General features: G+C 49.2%; 1 protein-coding gene across 1 annotated transcript in view; it reads left to right on the top strand.

The window, feature by feature from the left end:
• MYOM3 (myomesin 3) overlaps positions 1-16,439 on the top strand; it is a 59,565-nt gene extending 43,126 nt beyond the window's left edge. Inside the window, exons 24-37 of the mRNA XM_003891324.5 lie at positions 205-249; positions 958-1,094; positions 3,811-3,955; positions 4,121-4,180; positions 4,879-4,946; positions 5,944-6,054; positions 7,787-7,874; positions 8,417-8,455; positions 8,712-8,820; positions 10,062-10,225; positions 10,862-10,898; positions 11,087-11,109; positions 13,197-13,252; positions 14,843-16,439. Of these exons, the coding sequence (XP_003891373.2) occupies positions 205-249; positions 958-1,094; positions 3,811-3,955; positions 4,121-4,180; positions 4,879-4,946; positions 5,944-6,054; positions 7,787-7,874; positions 8,417-8,455; positions 8,712-8,820; positions 10,062-10,225; positions 10,862-10,898; positions 11,087-11,109; positions 13,197-13,252; positions 14,843-15,106 (1,346 nt within the window). The 3' untranslated portion in view covers positions 15,107-16,439. The remainder of the gene's footprint in view (positions 1-204; positions 250-957; positions 1,095-3,810; positions 3,956-4,120; positions 4,181-4,878; positions 4,947-5,943; positions 6,055-7,786; positions 7,875-8,416; positions 8,456-8,711; positions 8,821-10,061; positions 10,226-10,861; positions 10,899-11,086; positions 11,110-13,196; positions 13,253-14,842) is intronic.
• Positions 16,440-22,985: the final 6,546 nt, after the last annotated feature.

Raw genomic sequence — 22,985 nt, 5'->3', positions numbered from 1 at the left:
CCTTGGCATCACCCTCAGTGCCCCAGGGCAAAGGCCCACAGTATTCATCATGGCCCCTATGGAGCCAAGGGACCCCAACTTGGGGGGAGGTGTCTCTTGGAACTTTGACCCAGCACAGGATCATTGGATGGCTCCTGTGGGCCTCCCACCCCCGGTCAGCATATTTCATTCTCTCTGGTTTCTTTCTTACTCCCCCCATCCCAGAGCTGGAGAAGCTGAAGAAGCTGAGTCATGAAATCAGAAACCCAGGTAAGCAAGCAGTCCAAGCTGCAGCCTTGTGCAGTCCCCACTGGGCCCATTGGCATGTTCTGAGCAGAGCAGAGTCAGGCCAAGGACCAGGAAACAACCCCCAGAGGGTGGGGGAACCACAGGGCTAGAAGGTCAGACACCACTCAGGAAGCTCACGGAAGGAAAAGAGCAGCAGGAAAGGGGATGCGAGGAAGGGACATGTGGGCGTTGTCCTCTTCTATAATTACTATTATTGGCTCTTCAGTCATTAGGATTTGGGATCTTCTAAACCTCTGCTTCCCTCCGTTGGCTAGGGACAGTGTGTGCAGTCCCTAGAGCAGGGGAGGTCACAAACTTGGCTACACAAAAGAACCATGATGACGCCTTTCCTAATCCCAATACCTAGGCCATGCCCCAGACAAATCAGAATCTCTGAGGATGGAGCCCAGATGCTAGGGTTTTTGAAAGTCCTCGGGGATCCAATGCCCGGCCAGGTTGACAACGGCAGCCCCAGAGCTCTTAGAAGAGGAAATGCTTCGCTGAGATTAAATAGATCCAGAGTGGGCATTCGGAAAACCCTCCTCTGAGCCCCACCCGGTAGAGTCTCCTTCAGGTTCTCTAAGCGTTTTGCAATGTCAGATGCCAAGGGTGTGCTCCAGGTGGGGCTGGAAGGGAGCGGGAAAGGGAGAAGGGGTCCAACCCACCCCCTTCCCATCCTGCGCCTCCCAGTGATCAAACTGATCTCCGGCTGGAACGTTGACATCCTGGAACGAGGAGAGGTGCGGCTTTGGCTGGAAGTAGAAAAGTTATCTCCAGCCGCTGAGCTGCATCTAATCTTCAACAACAAGGAGATCTTCAGCTCTCCGGTAATTGGGTGCTCACAATCCCTGAAGTGAGGCTCCCCTGCCGGGGAGGTGGCCTCACGGGGTCGTGATTCTGCATGGGCTGGTACTTCCCCCTAGTGGCCATTTCAGAAATGACGGTGTGCTTTTGCTGTTCAGTGATGGGGACAGGATGAGGACCTTTGGCTTTTAGTACCAGTGCTGGTGTTGGGGGTGGGGGTTGGCAGGGACACTACATGCTGGCCAATGCAAGGGACATTCCCACAAACAAAGAATTTCCATCCCCCCCACAACTTTTGATTACCCCACTATTCTTAAGATGAAAAACCTGCATTCATGCCTATAATTATCCAAGGCTAGACCCTAACTCTATTTTAGATACAAATACAAAGTATTTTTGTACATTTTTTTCTTTTTTTTAATCTTTTTAGTTAGAGATGGGGGCTCACTGTGTTGACCAAGTTGATCTTGAACTCCTGGCCTCAAGTACTCCTGCCTCTGTCTCCCGAACAATTTTATTTTTTGTTTTCTGTTTTTATTTGTTTGTTTTTGAGACAGAACCTCACTTTGTTATCATGGCAAAAGTGCAGTGGCATGATCTCAGCTCACTGCAGCCTCAACCTCCCAGACTCAAGCGATCCTCCCACCTCAGCCTCCCGAGTAGTTGAGACCACAGTCACACACCACCATGCCCAGCGAATTTTAATATTTTTTTGTAGAGACAGGGTTTTGCCTTGTTGCCTAGGCTGCAAACTCCTGAACTCAGGCGATCCTCCTACCCAGCCTCCCAAAGTGTGCAATTTTACTATACACTGAATGGAGAATTTTTATTCTGCTGGCTACTTTACCTACGCTCATTCATTTTCCTGCTTTTGTACAGAATAGCTTCTGTTTTTTTGTTTTTCTTCTTTTAAAGTCAAACCAATTCATTATAAATCAGTGCGGCATAATTGAGGTTATATCCAAGCACGTCTATATTGAAATATTTTTATTTTAAATGACTTATTTCTTCTTTATATTATGGTTAGAGTATGATATTATTTTGTAAATCGTATCTGTAGACAGGTTGTATTAGATTGAACCACGTGATTTGTCGATATTCAACTGTTTACCTGCTGACATGGCAATTTCAACCTCCTGAGACATTCAAATTCGTGACTCAATCTCATATTATTTGTGAATTTCATCTCCAGATGGCAAAGCAGCCATTAGAAAATACATGTTGTGGCTGGGTGGGGTGGCCCATGCCTGTAATCCCAGCACATTGGGAGACCGAGGCAGGCGGATCACCTGAGGTCAGGAGTTTGAGACCAGCCTGGCCAATATGATGAAACCCCATCTCTACTAAAAATACAAAAAATTAGCCTGGCATGGTGGTGCACACCTGTAATCCCAGCTACCGAGGAGACTGAGGCATGAGAATCGCTTGAATCCAGGAGGCAGAGGTTGCAGTGAGCCAAGATCACGCCACTGCACTCCAGCCTGGGCAATAAAGTGAGACTCTATCTCAAAAAAAAAAAAGAAAGAAAGAAAATATGTGTTATATATATCAAAGGTCCAATGACAAAAAAAAAAAGAAAGAAAGAAAGAAAGAAAATATGTATTATAGAAAGAAGGTACTAGTTCTGACAGGAGTCTCATGTCCACCCCCTGTGGGTTATATGACCTTGGCAGGTCTCTTCACCTGTCTGTGCCTCTGTTTCTGCATCTGTGCAATGGGGCTGGTTGTCCCAGCATCAAAAGGTGCAAATCAGAAAACTGATTTGAAAGTTCTGCATAAAGATTGTGCAATGACCTTACCACATGGTATAGGAAGTGTTACAAAGTCTGGACTCATTAGTATTCAGTGGTGGGACAATCAGTTGTCCCTATAGAAAAATAAAACAAAATTAGATCACTCCTCCAAATCATACATACAAATAAAGCCAGAGGGAGAAAGAACCTAGATGAGGAAAATGAAATTTTAAAAACTGTTAGAATATGGTAAAATGTAAATGAGTGTTAATACTGGGTAGCAAGTACATGAGTACTTTTTTTTCCAATGTCCTTTACACATGCCGATGTTATTTAAAATTTCCTATTTCCTATTTTAAAAGAAGTAGAAAATAAGTGGTCGGGCACAGTGGCTCACGCCTGTAATCCCGGTGCTTTGGGAGGCCGAGACGGGCAGATTACTTGAGGCCAGGAGTTCGAGACCAGCCTGGCCAACATGGTGAAACCCCGTCTCTACTAAAAATACAAAAATTAGCTGGGTGTGCTGGCACATGATTGTAATCCCAGCTACTTAGGAGACTGAAGCAGTAGAATGGCTTGAACCCGGGAGGCAGAAGCTGCAGTGAGCCGAGACTGCGCCACTGCACCCCAGCCTGGGCGATGGAGCGAGACTCTGTCTCAAAAAAAAAAAAAAAGAAAAGAAAAGAAAACAGGCAAAACCATGGCACAGCGGGGGTTGGGGACTTATTATTAAATTGTAACTGATCGCGCCACTGCACCCCAGCCTGGGCAACAGAGTGAGACTGTCTCAAGAAAAACAAAACAACAACAAAAAAATTGTAACTTATTCAAGTATCCAGGGGACTGGGTGTGGGGGGAGCCGCAGAGGGTTACCCAACACCCTGCCCAAGTCTCTGAAGGCTGACAGCTCTGTGCTTACCACCCCCAAGCCCACTACACCCTGATGTACTACCCTCAACAAAGTTCCCAGAACAGGGAAAAGGACTCTGGAGTTTGTCCTTTTCAGAACCGCAAAATCAATTTTGACCGAGAGAAGGGCCTGGTGGAAGTGATCATCCAGAACTTGTCTGAGGAGGACAAAGGGTCGTACACCGCTCAACTCCAAGACGGAAAAGCCAAAAACCAGATTACCTTGACACTGGTGGATGACGGTCAGCCCCGCCCTGCCCTGCCCTGCACACCCGGCCCGCCCCGCAGCCCTGAGTCCTCGGCTCTGCAGTCTGCTGAGCACACCCCTCGCCTTCTGCTGCCCCATGTCCCCTCTCCAGACGCACACTCTTCTGGGCTCATGCTGGTTCCTCCCTCTGTGTTCACAGATTTTGACAAACTTCTGAGGCAGGCAGATGCTAAGAGAAGGGACTGGAAGAGAAAACAGGGTAAGAGCTGCTGGAGTGAAGTTCAAAATCCCTGGCCACTGGTTCGTGCTAGAGATGCTGGACTGGGGGTTAATGGGACCCCCAGCCCTGCTGGGACCCCGAGGGATGTCCACTGCCATTCAGTCCAGTTCTGTCCCAATGCCAGATCAAAATAGCTCTTGCCTGACCTGAGGGTGAGAGCTGAGCCCTCTCAAATTTTGCACCCTGAAGCCAGACACAGCGCCTCATGCCTGTAATCCCAGCACTTTGGGAGGCCAAGGTGGGCAGATCACTTGAGGTCAGGAGTTCAAGAGCAGGCTGGCCAACATGGTGAAATCCTATCTCTACAAAAAATACAAACATTAGCCGGGCGTGGTGGCACATGCCTGTAATTCCAGCTACTCAAGAGGCTGAGCCACGAGAGTCCTTGAACCTGGGAGGCGGAGGTTGCAATGAGCTGAGATTGCGCCACTGCACTCCGGCCTGCGCGACACAGCGAGACTCTGTCTCAAAAAAAAAAAAAAAGAAAGAAAAGAAAAGAAAGAAATTTGCACCCTGAGCACCACCCTTGCCTCATCCCAGTCCCAGCCCTGGCAGGGGCAGCATCTGAGAAGCCCATAGCCATTAACTGACCCTCCCCCCATCACTGCCTGGACACAGGTGGCACCCTGGCTGAGCGTGGCTCTCTGACGGTGGGCATATTTGTTTTGCACACACAGGTCCCTATTTCGAGCAGCCGTTGCAGTGGAAGGTCACAGAGGACTGCCAAGTGCAGCTGACGTGCAAGGCAAGTCCTGCCCTGCCCCCAGGCCCAGCGCGGGGGGACCTGTGGCTTATCCCCAAGCCCAGTTGTTGTCCCTGCCCACCTGGCCCCCTAAATTCCACACTCTACTTGGCTGATCGCACACACAGGAAGCCCCCGAGGAGACTGCATGTAACCCAAAAAGCAAACCCACCTTCCCAGCGCCCATGGGGTGGGATTAGTGTGAGGTGGACCAGCCTCGCACGAGATCCTAGTGGCTCCAGCAGGGGTTCCGAGGGGTCAGGGGGTCTAGGAGCCTGCGAGCGTTTGTATGTTGAGGGCTCTCCCTGTGTTTATGATTATCCTGTGCTCAGAGACTCACAGTATGATTTCATACGCCTCACAATCATCTGTGACATAGGCATTGCTATCCCCACTTTATAGATGAGAAAACAAATGGGGAAATAGCTCAAGGCCACACGGTAAGAGGGAGAGCCCAGTCTATCTGACTCCAAAGCCTAAGGTCTTTCTTAGCACCCTTCAGCCTGTTGAGATAACTGGGGAAGGGGAGGGTGGGTGCTCTCCCAGAAGCATATCCGTTCAGTAAACTCAGAGCATCTATTACGTGCCACTCTGCAAGGTCCTGAACATACAAAGATGATGAAGTGGTCACTGTGGGCCTTGGGAGCCCATGGTCAAGGCAGGACCACTGGAAAACAGCATCACTCATGCTTGACCCGAAGGGGGCAGGAAATTGATGAATCGTGTTGGGGGGTGACTATGGGGTGCTTCAAAAAAAAGGCTTCCTGGAGGAGATGACATTTAACTGAAGCATATGAACATTTACAAGGACAATAGAGTAGGGCAGGGATCAAGAGGCAGAGGGAAAACCATTAGCAAGAATTCAGAGTCCGGAAGCCAGCAGAGGAGTCATATGGTATGTGAAAGGACTCGGCTGAGATGCCTGAAGGTGTGCACAGGTGTGTTTTTACTCAAGAAGAAACAAGCCTGACAGAGTCTCCTCATTCCCCACCTTCCCCAGGTGACAAACACGAAGAAGGAGACTCACTTTCAGTGGTTCTTCCAGAGGGCAGAGCTGCCAGATGGTCAGTATGACCCAGAGACGGGAACGGGACTTCTCTGCATCGAAGAGGCAAGTGTGGCTCCAGCTTCAGGGCTCACTTTCTCCTTTGGCTGCAAGCCAGGGAGGGCCAAGAGCTCTGGGCTGGGAGTCAGAGGCAGGGCCGAGGCTAGGTTGAGGCAAGTGAAGCCCTGAGCACAAAATTTAAGGGGCACCAAAAAAACTCAGTAATCAAGATAAATAATATTGTATGCAATATTCTAAAAACTCAAAATTAATGCAAACAAAAACTATTAAAACCCCCAAACTTTCAATAGAGACAGAATCAGTATTACTGATTTTCTTCTTTAGCTCCAGTACTGGCCCTGCCAATAACTGTGCAGGCTTGGGCTAGCCCCCGTCCCTCTCTGACCTCAGCTTTCATCTGCAACCTGAGCGAGTTGGAAGGGATGCTGTCTCAACACCTCCTTCCTGCCCCAGCAGTCTAGGATTCAGGACAGGAAGGATGTCTCCAGGGGAGGCAGATCTGGGCAGAATAAAGCAGGCCTGGAGCTCAATTCTCCCCCCAAGTCCTCCCCTGTGGCCTTTGGCGGACCGTGGCCTGGTTAAGAGAGAAACACAAGGCTTGCTCTTAAACGTCAACCTTTTTCTGCCCTGCTGCTGATGTCTGTGGCCTCACTGGGTGCCCAGGAGGACTGGAGCAAACAGAGGTTTGCTGACTAGGAAGAAAACAATGATTTCAAAGTCTTCTCCCAAATCCTGGCCAGGCTGATGCCAAGTCAGCCTTTGCCACCACTGTGCAAGCTCCTCAGACAGGCTGTGGCACCAAGTAGGTGCTTCATAGTTACGGAGTTTTAGTATAATCATCAGTCCCATTGGTGCAAAGTTTCTGGCCTCCTACGAGTTACTTCCCTTGATCCCCACAGCAGCTGTAGCACACAGGCAGGGCAAGGATGATACCGTGATTTTACTGATGAGTAAACTGAGGCTCAGAGAGTTTCAGTGTAAAGACATAAGGCTAGAGGGTGGGGTCAGAAGCCACTCCAGCCACCCACTCTGGGTTTGGCTGAGACCTTGGAGCCTTCCTGGGATGGCGAGGACATAAGAGAGGATTTTTGGGGCTCAGCACCTCAATCCTCAGGTTAAGAGCTGCCTCTGTCTTGGATCCTGCCCCAACCCCACTGTGTGGAGATGGTCCTGCCGGGAAGTATTGAGAGGTGAGGGACTGAAGGAAGGTGCTGTGTAATGAGAGGTCACTTCTGATCTCTGGACCTTGCCTCGAAAGCACAACTCAGGTTCTTGCTTTGCTGAGTGTTTGTTCAGACTTAACTCGGGGCTGAAAAACATGGGCCAAGAGAACCGCCTTGTCCTGGGCAGGAGAAAACATGCTTCCTCTTGGGGAACTGCAGGTAGTGGAGGTCCCTCCATCCAGGAGCCCCCAGGGAGTGAAAGGTGGGCCAGGCCCAGACAAGCTCTGCAAAGTGAGGCTCACTGTGTTGTGCTCAGATCAGCCACCTGTGAATACAAATGAAGGTGTCTGGTTCTGCCCTCAACTCCCCCTACTCCAACCCTTCCCCAGGCCCAGACCAACCCCGAGCTAGGAATCCAAGGGCTCTGGAGCTGAAAGGAGCCTTAGGGCTCACCCAGCCCAGATAAGTAAACGGAGGCCCAGGGAGGAGAAGGGTCTTACCTCAGGTCACACAGAGAGTGAGGGGCAGGCCTGGAGCCCAGGCCTCCTGATTTGGTAGCCATCTCTCCTTCTGAAGCCCATGCTGACACCACCATCGCTCATCCTTCTTTCCAGTTGTCCAAAAAGGACAAGGGAATTTACAGAGCGATGGTTTCTGATGATCGAGGAGAGGATGACACCATATTGGACCTCACGGGTGACGGTAGGAGCTGGCGACGGGTCAGGGGCTGTGGAGGGAGCACAGTGGAGGAGACTGTGATGTGATCTGTGCAGTAAGATTTATGGGATCCCCATGTCACTTGGAGAAATTGAGGCACAAAGAGATTAAGTGACTAGCCCAAGATTCCACAGCTAGTCAGTGGCAGGAGCCAGGTCAGTGTGACTCTGATGCCCGTGTTCACCACAGTATACCACAGTGAGTCCAGGCTTGGAGACCCAAAGCCTGAGTTCACTCCTCTGTCCCACAGTGGGCCCAGGCTCCTTATCAGGCTGATTGGCTCAACCTGCAAAAAACTGTCAGGTTTGCATGTTTGTCCTCCATCCATAGTGCCCTTCTCCCCACCCCACCGCCGAGTGCCCTGAACCCCTTCCTATCCCCAAACTATGAGAGTCATCCTACAGAGCTGCCTGTCCCCCCGAGAGCAGCTCATGGGCTCCACCAGCCTTTTTCAAGGATGTCCCCACTCCTAGCACATCCCTAGGGGAGCCCTATGCCAGCTAACCCTTCTCTCTGTCTCCCTCCAGCCCTGGATGCCATCTTCACCGAGCTGGGCAGGATTGGTGGTAAGCAGCTTGCCTCTTTGCCCAGCCCTGCCCTGATGCCCAGCAGCCTCCAAGCAGCCTAACACTGGCCTTGGCTATTGGGGGTGGGTTTAGTTTCCAACCTCAAACACTGAAGAGAAAATCCTGCCTCTTCACAGCACTGCATTTCCCCTACAGCACCTACCTGCCCCCCAGCGCAGAGTCAGACAAGCTGGCCCCCAAATCTGATGCCTAAATGGCCTCAGGGAAGACTCATCCTTCTCCTCTGTCTCCCCAGCCCTCTCTGCAACTCCACTGAAAATCCAGGGGACCGAGGAAGGGATCCGGATCTTCAGCAAGGTCAAGTACTACAACGTGGAGTACATGAAAACCACCTGGTTCCACAAGTAGGTCTGCCTTGCCCCAGAGCCCCAGCCAGGCTGGAAAGGATTCAGCACCTGACCCATGGGGGCCTCCCTCCCTTCTCCCTGCCCGGTCCTCCAAGCAGAGCCCCGTCCCAGTGGTTGGCAGAGACAGGGTCTCTTCCTGGTCTTGCTGTCCACACAAGGAGTTGAGGATAAAGATTAGCAGTGGGAGGAGTAGAAAGGCTTTGCCAAGATCCCCCAGCAAAGGTGGGAACCTTGGTGGGACAACATTTTTCTGGAAACTCTATGGCCACAACAGGATCAGTCTCTGAGCAGCAGCTGGGAACTGGGGGAGAAAGGGATGCAGGGACGAAGAAGAGCCAAGTGGTCAGGTGGGTCAGGGCATCCTTGTGGGCCTCTGCAGCCTTAGCAAATTTGGTCAGCCAGGCTTAGGGGAAACATGCAGGAAAAGGGTCTGCAGGGCTGGCCACTAACTGAGAGCCAGGGCTTGAAGGCAGGATAGATGAGGTACCCACAGAGACTTAGCCACTCTCTGAGTGACCCCAGATAATCTAAGAGCAGAGTTTTCCCAGTGCTTTGTATCAGATGCATGCCTCAGCCTTGTGGAGCAGACATGACTGCACCCATTCTGTGGAGAAGGCTTGACTGATTTGGTCAAGGTTGTCAAATGAGTGAGAGCCGAGGCCAGATGGAATTTCAGGACAATAGGTTCCTCCCCTAGCCAGAGTTTCTCAGCCCTGTGACTAAGCACAGAGGTGTCACCTCTGCAACACAACACTGGGAACAGAGGACAATGTCTCTAGGAATGAAATTTAAGTAAAGAAGGAGAAAAGTTTCACCTTATGTGGTTTCTAAAGGTTAGAGTGCTTGTGGGAAGAAGGCCTGGGAGAGTTTAAAAGGAGAATAAAGAGGTAAGGAAGTTGGCTCCCGAGGGTGAGAGAAGTGGCAGTCACGGACCCTGGAGCACCATTTCCTTAGGGTCCCTGCCTGTGGCATGCATCACAAATGCGGACTCAGCACCGACACATAGTTGTCATGCCACAAGAACTGGTGAATGAATGAATGAATGAATGCAGTATTGAATGATGAATGAAGGGTTGAATAATGAATAAGTGAATGGATATTTATCTGGTGCCTCATGAATGGTCACCACCCATAGCCCACGGATCTTGAAACAAAACCACAGGAGAGGATTTTGGGGCAGGGGTATCTGCTGACCTGCAGACAGGCAGCCTTAACCATTTCTTCACCGTCACATTCAGAGACAAACGTCTGGAGAGTGGTGATCGGATAAGGACGGGCACCACCCTGGATGAGATCTGGCTTCACATCCTGGACCCCAAAGACTCAGACAAGGGCAAATACACTCTGGAAATAGCTGCAGGGAAGGAAGTCCGGCAGCTCTCAACAGATCTCTCAGGGCAAGGTGAGCCATCAACCTATGTCTGCAGAGAAACCTGCTTAGAAAATCCCATGAACAGGCTGGGCACACTGGGTCAATCCTGTAATCCCAGCACTTTGGGAGGCTGAAGTGGGAGGATCGCTTGAGCTCTGGAGTTTGAGGCCAGTCTGGGCAACATAGTGAGACAAGCCTGGGCAACATCTCTACAAAAAATAAAAATAATTTAGCTGGGCATGGTGACGCGTGCCTATATTCCCAGCTACCTGGGAGGCTGAAGCAGGAGGATTGCTTGAGCCCAGGAGAGAGAGGCTGCAATGAGCTGTGATCACACCACTGTACTCCAGACTGGGCAACAGAGTGAGATCTTGTCTCAAAAAATAAAAGAATAATAATAAAGATTACTCTGGGATAGGCGTTAAGGAAAGAAAGATTTAAAAATTTTTTTTAACAAAATAAAAAGAAAGAAAAAAGAAAATCCCATGGTCTTTTGAGGGGACGCCTACCCTCCCACCCAGTCCTGCCACTGCCCCAAAAGAACATCGGCATGCGGAGGAGAGTGGAGGACAGGCAGGGATAAGCTCTGCTCCCAGGGTCACCCTGTCCCCACTGTTGGACAGTAGAGGCCCTGATGGCCCCCTTTCTCCTCTGTCCTTCTTACAGCTTTTGAGGACGCCATGGCTGAACACCAGAGACTGAAGTAAGTTTCCTCTACATTTCTCAGTGTGAATTATAGGCCCCTCCAGGGTGTGGCATGAACTAGGCTCACGACTCCTTCCCGGGAGCCCCAGCCAGCTCCACATTTCCCTCATCACCCCTCACCTCCACCTGGGCTGGACTGTCCTTTACCAAGTGGACAGTCACACCTTGTTCCCATTTGTTTTTCAGAGCCTTGGCCATCATCGAGAAGAGTAAGTCTGCCAATATTTTTGTCGTTTTTGTTTCTGAATTTGGGGAAACTTCCCGGAAGCTCAAGCCTCTTGGTGGGCTGCTGAAGGCCTCGTTCCACAGTGGAGACACGGTCTGTGGGGCTCTGGGGTCTTACAGAGCTGCAGGGAAGACCTGGGCAGGACAGAGACAGAATCCAAGGACACCTGGGATTGTGTTGTGGAAGCGCCCAGCGCGAGCCTGGTTCTCACAGGCACATGGACAACATTGGTGGGACCAAAAAGGAGGGGACAGACAGGGATGAGGCTGGGCAGGCCTTCCTGAGTGATCTGTGGGGACAGGGCGACTTTAAAGCTGAAGCTATGGCTCTCGAGGCATTAGAGTCTTATTGAAACCAGAATGAAGCCCCAAACCCAGAGGCACACAGCACGGCCTCTGGGCCACTGGGGGAGCCACTACCAAGTCCATGAGCTCAAGCTTGTCCCATTCATCAGCCCTCCAAGACAAGCCAATTCGAAGCAGCCTGGTGGTGGGAGTCTGGCTGTCTGCTCTCACTGGCCCAGCAGATGAGGAGTAAGGATTTCAGTGAGGGAGAGACCTGGGCAGGCAGCAGAGCACAGGTGTGGTCATAGAAGGAGACAGCACAGCTCTAAGAACAGACAAGAAAACTCACACCGCCAGCTTGAGGCCATGTGTGGGAGGGGATAATTCGTTCTGCATGGCATCACTGTCCCCAAGCGTCCCCACTTGACAGGAAGTGCAGGCCTCAGGCTCATAGCTGTTATCAGGAAGGGGCAATTGAGGGGTATAAGTGGCCATGCAGCAAGAAGCTCCTGCAGGGGGCTCAGGGGCGCCTCGGTGGAGGGAGCACAGCCCAAGACCAGCCTCAGGCCAGGAGGAGGCTCTTGTACCACGAATCTAATCGTTCACCCAGTAAGAATGTCCCTGCCCATCGTGGAATGCCACATCCTGAACAGAAGCCCCGTGCAGGACCCTAATAGACAAAAGCTGAATTCACCAATACTGGATTGCTGGGGTGTGTGGAATCAGAGCTGAAGGAAACGATCATTTCGTCCAGCTGTGAAGGGCTGGTGACACTTTCTGCCCGCAACTGCATCCATCTGTGGGGCCTTCCCCTCCCCATCCAGGGTCCTGCTCCCTTTTCACCCACTGGACAGATGCCATCCGCATCGGGCTCTTTGCACATCCCTGATCTCTGATCTAGGCCGTGCTGACCACTCATCCTGTTCCCACAGCTTCCCCTGCACCATGAGGAGTAGACCAGGTTTCTGCTTAGTGGTTGACGACCACACTCTTCCTGGTCACCCACAATAGCCACCAGGTCCTTTGTTTGATCAGGTTCAAAGTGTCCCAAAAGCTTCTGTCCCGCTTTCTCTGATCTTGTTGGTCACACCCGTTGTGTGGATTTTGCCAGTTGAAGTCTCAGAGTAGTCCCACTTACCTTCTTCCTGGTTCTTGAGGGCAGGAGCATCTCATGATCACCTCCAGGTACCACCAATCATAGCAAATGACCTCAGATCAGTGGCAGAAACACACTATGTCCCATATATTCTACTTATGAATACAAGGAAGCATGTAATACAGTTCTAGAGATTTCCATCCAAGGTCAGGTGTGGCAGCTCATGCCTATAATCCCAGAACTTTGGGAGGCCAAGGCAGGAGGATTGCTTGAGCCCAGGAGTTCAAGACCAGCCTGGGCAACATGGCGAAACCCCGTCTCTACAAAAATATAAAAAATATAAAAATACAAAAAATATAAAAATTAGCCAGGCGTGCTGGTGCATGCCTGTAGTCGCAGCTGCTCAGGAGGCTGAGCGGGAAGGATTGCTTGAGCCCGGAAAGCAGAAGTTGCAGTGAGCCGAGATTGTGCTGCTGCGCTCCACCCTGGGCAACAGAGCAAGACTCTACCTCAAAAAATTAACTTTGAAAAAAAAAATTAAAAAAGATTTCTATCCAAAATAATGAAAATAGAAAAAGAAAAAGAAAAAGAAAGAAGCCTTGCTTAAAAATAAACCTCAACTCTATGAAACTTCTGGGAAGCGGCTGGCAGAAAAAGATTTGTCACCAGGATCTGTTCTTTCCCTTCCAGATCGTGCCAAAGTGGTGAGGGGTCTGCCGGATGTGGCCACGATCATGGAGGATAAGGTACTGACCCTTCCCGGCCCACAGCCAGCAGTCCCACTCTGTGTTCCTTCATGCATCCACCACAGATCACAAAACAATGCAGCGCCGTGGATTCAAAGCCAAAGAGTGGCCAAGCGACCACACCTCACTGATTACATGTGGTACAAAGGAAAGCCACTGGGCCCGGTGTCAGCCCACAGTGGGTGCTTGACCTAGTTCTAACTCCATCTGTCTAGACAGCCCTGGGCATCCTAGACTTCTGCCTGTGGACTTCAGTGTCCACAAGAAATGTCTACTGGGAGATCCCTAAAAGCCCATCTAGGATTGAACTTACTTATGCAAATCTAGTGTTCCTGAAAACAATTGCTGACTTTTTGATGGTGCTTACTTTGTGCCAGGCACGATTCCATGTATGTTGTCTTTTTTAGCTTATTTAACCATCAAGGCAATCACATGAAATAGGGTTTTATTTATTACTAATCATACTTTATAGCTGAGGAAACCCAGAGTCCCTTAACCCAGGTTAAGAGACCTAAGGTCACACAGCTTGAAGGGGCAGAGGTGAGATTCATACCCAGGAAGCCCAACTCCAGAGCCTGTGTGTTTAATAATTACATTATAGTGTTCTGCACTAGAGCTTGTTCAGTAATTTTCTATTTTAATTCATAAATCTATGTACTCAAGCAATATAATCTTGCTTGCATGATAAAATCATAGTGACATATATGTTACAAAAGCAATAAAACAAACCAAAGGCCATTCTGGGACCAATGAATTGCCAGAGTAATTATGGTCTGAGAATCTAATGACTAAGTATTCCTAAAGAAAGGTTGAGAATGGCCAGGCACAGTGGCTCACGCCTGTAATCCTAACACTTTGGGAGGCTGAGGCAGGCAGATCACCTGAGGTCAGGAGTTTGAGACCAGCCTGGTCAACATGGCGAAACCCTGTCTCTACTAAAAATACAAAAATGGCCGGGCGCGGTGACTTATGCCTGTAATCCCAGCACTTTGGGAGGCCAAGGTGGGCGGATCACCTGAGGTCGGGAGTTTGAGACCAGCCTGACCAACATGGAGAAACCCCGTCTCTACTAAAAATACAAAATTGGCCAGGCTTGGTGGTGGGCGCCTGTAATCCCAGCTACTAGGGAGGCTGAGGCAGGAGAATCACTTGAACCTGGGAGGCAGAGGTTGCGGTGAGCCGAGATTATGCCATTGCACTCCAGCCTGGGCAAAAAGATGAAACTCTGTCTCAAAAAAAAAAAAAAAAATTAGCCTGGCTTGATGGTGGGCATCTGTAATCCCAGCTACTCGGGAGGCTAAGGCACGAGAATCACTTGATCCTGGGAGGCAAAGGTTGCAGTGAACCAAGATCGTGCCACTGCACTCCAGCCTGGGTGACGGAATGAGACTCCATCTCAAAATAAAAGGTTGAGGATGAAGGATGTGTGGTTAAAATAAAATCTCTCCCCTTTATAAATTACAATAAAACACATATACTGAGCTATCACAGGGAGCAACCTGAGCTGGGAGCTCTCTGGGGCCATGAAAGTGAATGCTAAGTTCAAGTTACAAGCAGGTGAGACTGTTCTCTTCCTGTCTTTTCAAACAGACCCTGTGCTTGACTTGCGTCATCTCAGGAGACCCCACCCCTGAAATCTCTTGGCTGAAGAATGACCAGCCTGTCACCTTCCTTGACCGATACCGCATGGAAGTGAGGGGGACAGAGGTCACCATCACCATTGAGAAGGTCAACAGTGATGACAGCGGCCGCTACGGCGTCTTCGTCAAGAACAAGTATGGCTCCGAGACAGGCCAGGTCACCATCAGTGTGTTCAAGCACGGGGACGAGCCCAAGGAGCTGAAGAGCATGTGACAGCGTGTGTCCGGGCACAGTCTGAGTCTAGTCTGCATGGACCAGTAGGGACAATCAGTGGGTCACAGCCTGGCACAGGCTACAGGGGTGGGGCAGAAGGAAAGGGGACAAGATAGAACCCAGGATGTGAGGGGTGGGGGTGGAGCGGATGCACCAAAGTGGAGAAGCAAAGATCTTTCTGGGGTCCTGAGTGGCCTCCAGGAGAGCGGGATGAACCCTGGACCTGGAGTAGGAGACCCGGATGCACTGGGGCTATCTAACAGTACTGGCATCTGATAGGTAGAGGTCAGGTGCGCTGCTAAACACTGCAGCTCCCACCACATAGAATTATCCGACCCCAGATGTCAAAAGTGCCAAGAGTCATGAGGCCTGCCATAAACTGATACATCACACCCCTCTTTTAGGATCCCATAGTTTCAATTCACATAAGTTCAACAGACATTCATGTGAAGTCTAGCATGTGGGAGGCTATAGATGGAGCTGGAAATACAAAGGCAACTGATAAGCAGGCTCCACTTGCAAAGAGGCCTCAGTCCAGTGGGAGAAACAGACCTGGGCATAAACAACTCCAGGACAAGGCAGGACATGATAAAGATTATAAAGCAGGTCCAAGGAAAGTGCTGCCAGTGGTCCAAGGAGGGAGACCAGAGGGTCGTCCCAATACGGGGAGGTAGGGCTTTTAAAACACCTTCATCCAGGCTGGGTGCGGTGGCTCACACCTGTAATTCCAGCACTTTGGGAGGCCAAGGTGGGCGGATCACCTGAGGTCAGGAGTTCAAGACCAGCCTGGCCAACATGGCGAAACCTCATCTCTACTAAAAATACAAAAATTAGCCGGGCGTGGTGGCAGGTGCCTGTAATCCCTGCTATTCAGAAGGTCGAGGTGGGAGAATCCCTTGAACCTGGGAGGCGGAGGTTGTGATGAGCCAAGATTAAGCCCCCGCTAAAAAATTAGCAGAATTGGTGTTGGGCCCTGAAAAATTAGTCCGGTTTTGTGGTGGTAATGGGAGAAGGACATCTCAGGAGCAGGGTCTGGTGGGAGAAAAGGGAAGGAGGAGGCTGAGGCTGCCCAGGTGGCCTTGGATACCAGGCTTGGAGCTGGTAGCCTCCAGGGCTTCCAGCACGGGGCCTCTGCCTGGTGTGACAGATACCGACTGGCCTCACTTGATGGATCTCAGTACTGAGCTGGGCATTTCTCTGCCCCCCAACTTCTTTCTTTTTAAAAATAAGATGGGGAGAGTTCATAAAATTATAGATGTTTGTTGTAAAATTTTGGAAAACTCTGGAAATCATAGAGGAGAAAATAAACAATCTGTACTTCCAACACCACGAAGTAACATCTGCCTCTGATTTCTGAAATGACTTCTGAACTGAAGGATAAAGTGAGTCACCCCTACATCCCCCACCTCTGCACGTATCAAGGCGTGGTGGGTAATGTATTTCCCCAGCAGCTCGCCTACCAGGCTGTATGGTGCAGGCAGGCCAGGCGTTTGATGAGACCTCTGCAGGGAGCAGTGGGGACCAGGGAGACCTGACTGCAGTTCGGGGAATCACGCAGATCTTGGAGGCAAACACCACTTGTTTGAAGCATCCGTCTACCACCCACTCGCTGTGTGATCCTGCACAACACTTTTCCTTTTCTGGGCCTCAGTTTCCCATCTGTAAAACCAGAAGGCTGGAAGATCATTTCGAGGTTCCTTCCAATAGACACTAAGTTTTTGTTTTATTTTGTTTTGTTTTTGAGACAAGGCCTGGCGCAATTGCCCAGGCTAGAGTGCGGTACCACCATCTCTGCTCACTGCACCTTCTGCCTCCCAGGCTCGAGTGATCCTCCCGCCTCAACCTCCCAAGTATCAGACACTACACACCACCACGCCTGGCTAATTTTTGTGTTTTTTGTGGATATGGAGTTTCACCATGTTACTTGAACTCATGAGCTCAAGCGATCCACCTGCCTTGGCCTCCCAAAGTGCTGTGATGACAGGCATGAGCCACCCTGCCCAGCCAGATTATTTTATTATTTCCCAGAACTCCATCCTCTTTTGCTTTTCTCTTCCTATGAATATGTAGTAAACAAAAAGACACCATCCTAGCCCATCTTACCACTCTTAACACTTCCAACATCAGAGGAAAGTCTTGGCTTCTTTAGTGTGTCAATGAAAATATGTCACAAATTTCAATGAAAGAGGAAATCCTGTTGGCCTTGGTGGAACATGATGTGAGCATCCCTGTTGGTGCAAATTGCAGTTGCACTATAAGAAGCTACAAGTAGGCTGGGCGCGGTGGCTCATGCCTGTAATCCCAGCGCTTTGGGAAGCCGAGGCGGGCGGATCACGAGGTCAGGAGATTGAGACCATCCTGACTAACATGGTGAAACCCCGTTTCTACTAAAAAATACAAAAAAATTAGCCGGGCGTGGTGGCAGGTGCTTGTAGTCCCAGCTACTCGGGAGGCTGAGGCAGGAGAATGGTGTGAACCCGGAAGGCAGAGGTTGCAGTGAGCCGAGATTGTACCACCGCACTCCAGCCTGGGCAACAGAGCGAGACTCTGTCTCAAAAAAAAAAAAGAAAAGAAGTTACAAGTTGTGCTTCATGGGGCTGGAGAGGTTGTAAGCTTTGTGATTGCTGACAAGCCAGTTTGGGGGCAGAAGCCAGTTCCTAGTCTGGTGCATTGGAGTCCTTAACATATGAATCATAATTTTTTTAAATTCCTGGTCTGTCTGGGTGTGGTGGCTCATGCCTATAATCCCAGTGCTTTGGAAGGCCGAGGCAGGAGGATCACTTTAGCCTAGGAGTTTGAGACCAGCCAGGGCAGCATGGCGAGACCCTGTCTCGACAAATAATAAAGAAAAACTAGCCAGGCATGGTGGCATGTGCCTGTGGTCTCAGATACTTGGGAGGCTGAGGTGGGAGAATTGCCTGGGCCCAGGAAGTTGAGGCTGCAGTGAGTCGTGATGGCACCACTGAACTTCCAGCCTGGGCAACAGAGTGAAACCCCATCTCAAAAATTAAAAAAAAAAAAAAAAAAAAATCCTGGCCTAATAATTCCCATATGCTTGGCATATCCCAGTCTGGTTTTAATGTTTGCTCTGTCTCATCTGTGTGTTTTACCTTTTAGTATGCCTTGTAATTCATTGTTAAAAGGCAGGCATGGCATAAAAAGGAACTACTGTAAATGGGCCTTTGGTGATGTGACAGCGAGGTGAGGGAGGAGAAGCATTCTAGAGTCTGTGATTAGGTCTTGGCAAACACTCTATGTGAATGTGTCCCCCAAAGTTCATGTGTTAGAACTTAATTCCCAGTGCAACAGTGTTGATTCTTATAAGACATGATGAAGTAATGAGGGCTCTGCCTTCAAGATTGAATTTTTCCTTTTTTTTTTTTTGGAGACAAGGTATCTCACTCTGTCACCCAAGCTGGAGTGCAGTGGCACGATCTCGGCTCACTGCAACCTCCACCTTCCGGATTCAAGCAATCTCCTGCCTCAGCTTTCCAAGTAGCTGGGATTACAGGCATCTGCCACCACACCCAGATAGTATTTGTATTTTTAGTAGAGATAGGATTTCCCCATGTTGGTCAGGCTGGTCTTGAACCCCTGACCTCAAGTGATCCACCTGCCTTGGCCTCCCAAAGTGCTGGAATTACAGGCATGAGCCACCATGCCTGGCCATGAATGAATTATTGATCCATGATGGATCATTATCATGCGAGTGGGTTAGTGTTCTTGTGAGTGGGTAAGTTATCACGGTTTCCTGATAAAAGGATGAGTTTTCCCCCTGCCCCCACGCTCTCTCACCATGTGATGCCCTTTGCCATGGGATGATGCAGCACAAGGACCCTTGCCAGATATGTTCCCTTAACCTTGGACTTCCCAGCCTCCAGAATTGCCAGAATTAAATTTCTTGTTTTTTGTTTTTTGTTTTTTGTTTTTGAGACGGAGTCTTGCTCTGTCGCCCAGGCTGGAGTGCAGTGGTGCGATCTCGGCTCACTGCAAGCTCCGCCTCCCAAGTTCATGCCATTCTCCTGCCTCAGCCTCCTGAGTAGCTGGGACCACAGGCGCCCGCCACCACACCCAGCTAATTTTTTGTATTTTTAGTAGAGACAGGGTTTCACCATGTTAGCCAGGATGGTCTCAATATCCTGACCTCATGATCCACATACCTCAGCCTCCCAAAGTGCTGGGATTACAGGCGTGAGCCACCGTGCCTGGCCTTAAATTTCTTTATAAAGCACCCAGTCTGGGCCAGGTGCGGTGGATCACACCTGTAATCCCAGCACTTTGGGAGGCCAAGGCAAGCGGATCACTTGAGGTCAGGAGTTCAAGACCAGCCTGGCCAACGTGGTGAAACCCCTTCTCCACTAAAGATACAAAAATTAGCTGGGTGTGTTGGCACACACCTGTAATCCCAGCTACTCGGGAGCCTGACGCAGGAGAATTGCTTGAGCCTGGGAGGTGGAGGTTGCAGTGAGCCAAGAGTGCACCATTGCACTCTGCACTCCAGCCTGGACAACAGAGTGAGACTCTGTCTCAAAGTAAATAAATAAATAAATAACCAACCCAGTCTGTGGTATTCTGTTATAGCAACACAGCATGGACTAAGAGACGCAGACAATCCCAGCGTTCTCAGAAACTCTCCATGCACCTCCCAACATTCTGGACTCTTCCAGAGAGCCTAGGCAGGGCATACAGCTGGAAGGAAGGCTGGCCAGCCAGGCAGATTCCCCTCTACTGGCCACCAGCCACTCCTCCTGCATACCTGTTGGGTCACCTTTCACATCCCAGCCAGGATGCAGTGCTTGTCCTAATGCATTTTTTTTTTTTTTTGAAATGGAGTTTCACTCTTGTTGCCCAGGCTAGAGTGCAATGACATGATCTCGGTTCACCACAACGTCTGCCTCCCAAGTTCAAGAGATTCTCCCGCCTCACCCTCCTGAGTAGCTGGGATTACAAACCTGCGCCACCACCCCCCGCTAATTTTGTATTTTTAGTAGAGACAGGGTTTCTCCATGTCGGTCAGGCTTGTCTCAAGTACGGATCTCAGGTGATCCGCTTGCCTCAGCCTCCCAAAGTGCTGGGATTATAGGCTTGAGCCACCATGCCCGGCCGTCCTAAAGCGTTAGAACCATCACACAGACGGGCACAGAAAGCAAGAAGCTGGATGGGCAATGACAGCCTGTGTAATAAGTAACTCTACCCACTCAGCCTCAACCATGGCTCTAGTGAGATGCTTCCCATACTTTAAAAATTCCAAATAACTTCAAGCAACTTGAGTGATATTTTCATGCCATCAATAGTCTCAAAAGAAGCACTCCTCAGAAATCTAGCTAAGAGAGGCCAGATATTTGATTTTCAGCATTTGAGGAAAATATTACTGCTGGAGCCAGAGGAGTTAAGGGCAAAACAAATTGCATAGCCTGTGAGGAATATGCCTCTTTTTACCTGGGCCTCCAGAAAGCCACGTGTCCTGGGATGATTTTTACATCATTGCTTCCTGTACTAGCAGATCTAAAGAAAGAAAAACACAAGGCCACACAAAAATCCCTTTTATTCCAATTATAAATATGTTCATGGTGAAATGAGTCTTTGGGTTTGCTTTAAAGTACTCTAGTCTAATAAAAAAGTGGGAGGAGGGAAGATAAATGGAAAAGTTAACAAAATAGTGATGCTCCTTGAAGCTGGGTGATGGGTACCTTGGAGTTCATACTACCATTCTCTCTATGTTTGAATATGTTTAGAACTTTTTCATCATAAAAAATTTCAGAGACCTCATGAGAAACAAATCTTCGGCTGTCTTTTCATACAGGAGTCATACTCGTTATTTATATCCGACAATTAGTCAAGGATATTAGATACAGGAGAATGTGCGCAGAGTTCCTCTCCTGCAGGCAATTTACACAGCCTGTTATTTTTCAATTGCGCAAGTTAAAATGAATGGGTGCTCTACAAGAAATAATTATCAGGTAACCGCTGCAGTTTTCTTTTAAAAACTTACACATCCAAGGGATTCATTGACTCCATATTCATTCAACACACACTTTATTGAGATTACCATGTCTCAGGAACCTACAAAATTAAAGCCTGGTGCTGAGATCCAGCTTCCTTTTACCCAATGTATGACCTGATTAAGTTATTTAGCCTGTCTGCCTCTCATCTGTAAAACGAAGGCTGCTATGAGAATTAGATGAGACGATACTTGCTTGCCAAGTAACTAGCACAGTATGTGACAGGAGCTAAACAAATGATAGATTTCCCCACCCACCCATTCCCCAGGGATGTCATAGTCTACTGGGAAAGAGAGAGGTGTCAATCCAACCCCCACAGAATTCAACAGTTCCTTCCCTCTGCACAATTTTGACTGATGATAGTACGAACGCTTCCAGAAATGAAAGCCTACAACCTCACAAGGGATTTTTAAAGCAGTATCTGTCATATTTTTTCAACAACAGAAATTAGAAATGCTTGTTGTAGAGAAATTAGATGAGACAGAAAAGAATAAAGAAGAAAAGTAAAAACACCCATAAACCCACCAACCAGAAAGAAGTACAATGGAAATGAAATGTTAGTTTATCAACTAACCTAATAGATATTCCCACCGATTCCCCATTGCTGCCTCCACTCTAGAGACTGGGACGTTAAATACTCACCTTCCCGGGTTCTCCTGTAGCTGGGGGTAGCCACGGGACACAATTCTGGTCAAAGAGAAATAAGTCAACATCTGCTGGGGCACCCTGGTAGGCTCTTGGTGTTCCTAATCAAAGGGACACACGCTGCAGGCACCATACAACTCCCCTTCCTCCTTCCTGATTCAAGTGCAGTCATCCTGGAGCTGGGGCAGGCCTCGATTTTCTTTATGGCAGCCCAACCATTAAGAAAAGAGAATCGCAGGCTGGGCGTGGTGGCTCATGCCTGTAATCCCAGCACTTTGGGAGGCCTAGGCGGGCAGATCTACTGGAGGTCAGGAGTTGGAGACCAGCCTAGCCAACATGATGAAACCCCGTCTCTACTAAAAATACAAAAATTAGCCAGGCGTGGTGGCACACACCTGTAATCCTAGCTACTCAGGAGGCTGAGGCAGGAGAATTGCTCGAACCCCGGAGGCGGAGGTTGCAGTGAGCTGAGATCGTGCCACTGCACTCCAGCCTGGATGACACAGCGAGAACCCATCTCAGAAAAAAAAAAGGAAAAAAAAGAGAATCGCAGAGATTCAGCCCTGACATCTCCATGCTGCTGCCATCAGACCCTCAACCACCACCTTCAGGCTACAGGCTATATATGAGAGAAAACTTTTTTTTTTTTTTTTGAGATAGAGTTTCGCTCTTGTCACCCAGACTGGAGTGCAATGGCGTGACCTCAGCTCACTGCAACCTCTGCCTTCTAGGTTCAAGGATTCTTCTGCCTCAGCCTCCCAAGTAGCTGGAATTACAAGCATCTGCCACCACGCCCAGCTAATTTTTTGTATTTTTAGTAGAGACAAGATTTCACCATTTGAGCCAGGCTGGTCTTGAATTCCTGACCACAAGTGATCTGCCCGCCTCAGCCTACCAAAGTGTTGGGATTATGGGCATGAGCCGCCGTGCCTGGCCGTGAGAGAAAACTTAACCCCTCTATGTTTAAGCCACCGTGAGTTAGGTTTTCTGTTCCTTGACGCTGAAATCATTCCCAACTCACACACCACACGTTAGCATGTTTGGTGTATTTCCTGCTAAGTTTAACAGAGTTGAGAAATCCTAAGAACAATTTTACATCCTGGTTTTGCATATGCCATGACATCATAAGAACTTCCTCACATCATCAAAACATTCAAAAACCCCATATTAGTGTTTATGTTGTAATTACGTATTATTTTCATATTGCTAGAAATTATTTCAAATTTTTCACT

Source organism: Papio anubis, chromosome 1 (assembly GCF_008728515.1).
Source record: "Papio anubis isolate 15944 chromosome 1, Panubis1.0, whole genome shotgun sequence".
Taxonomy (NCBI): domain Eukaryota; kingdom Metazoa; phylum Chordata; class Mammalia; order Primates; family Cercopithecidae; genus Papio; species Papio anubis.
The sequence above is the reverse complement of the archived record's forward strand: the minus strand, read 5'-3'. Positions and strand labels throughout refer to the sequence as shown.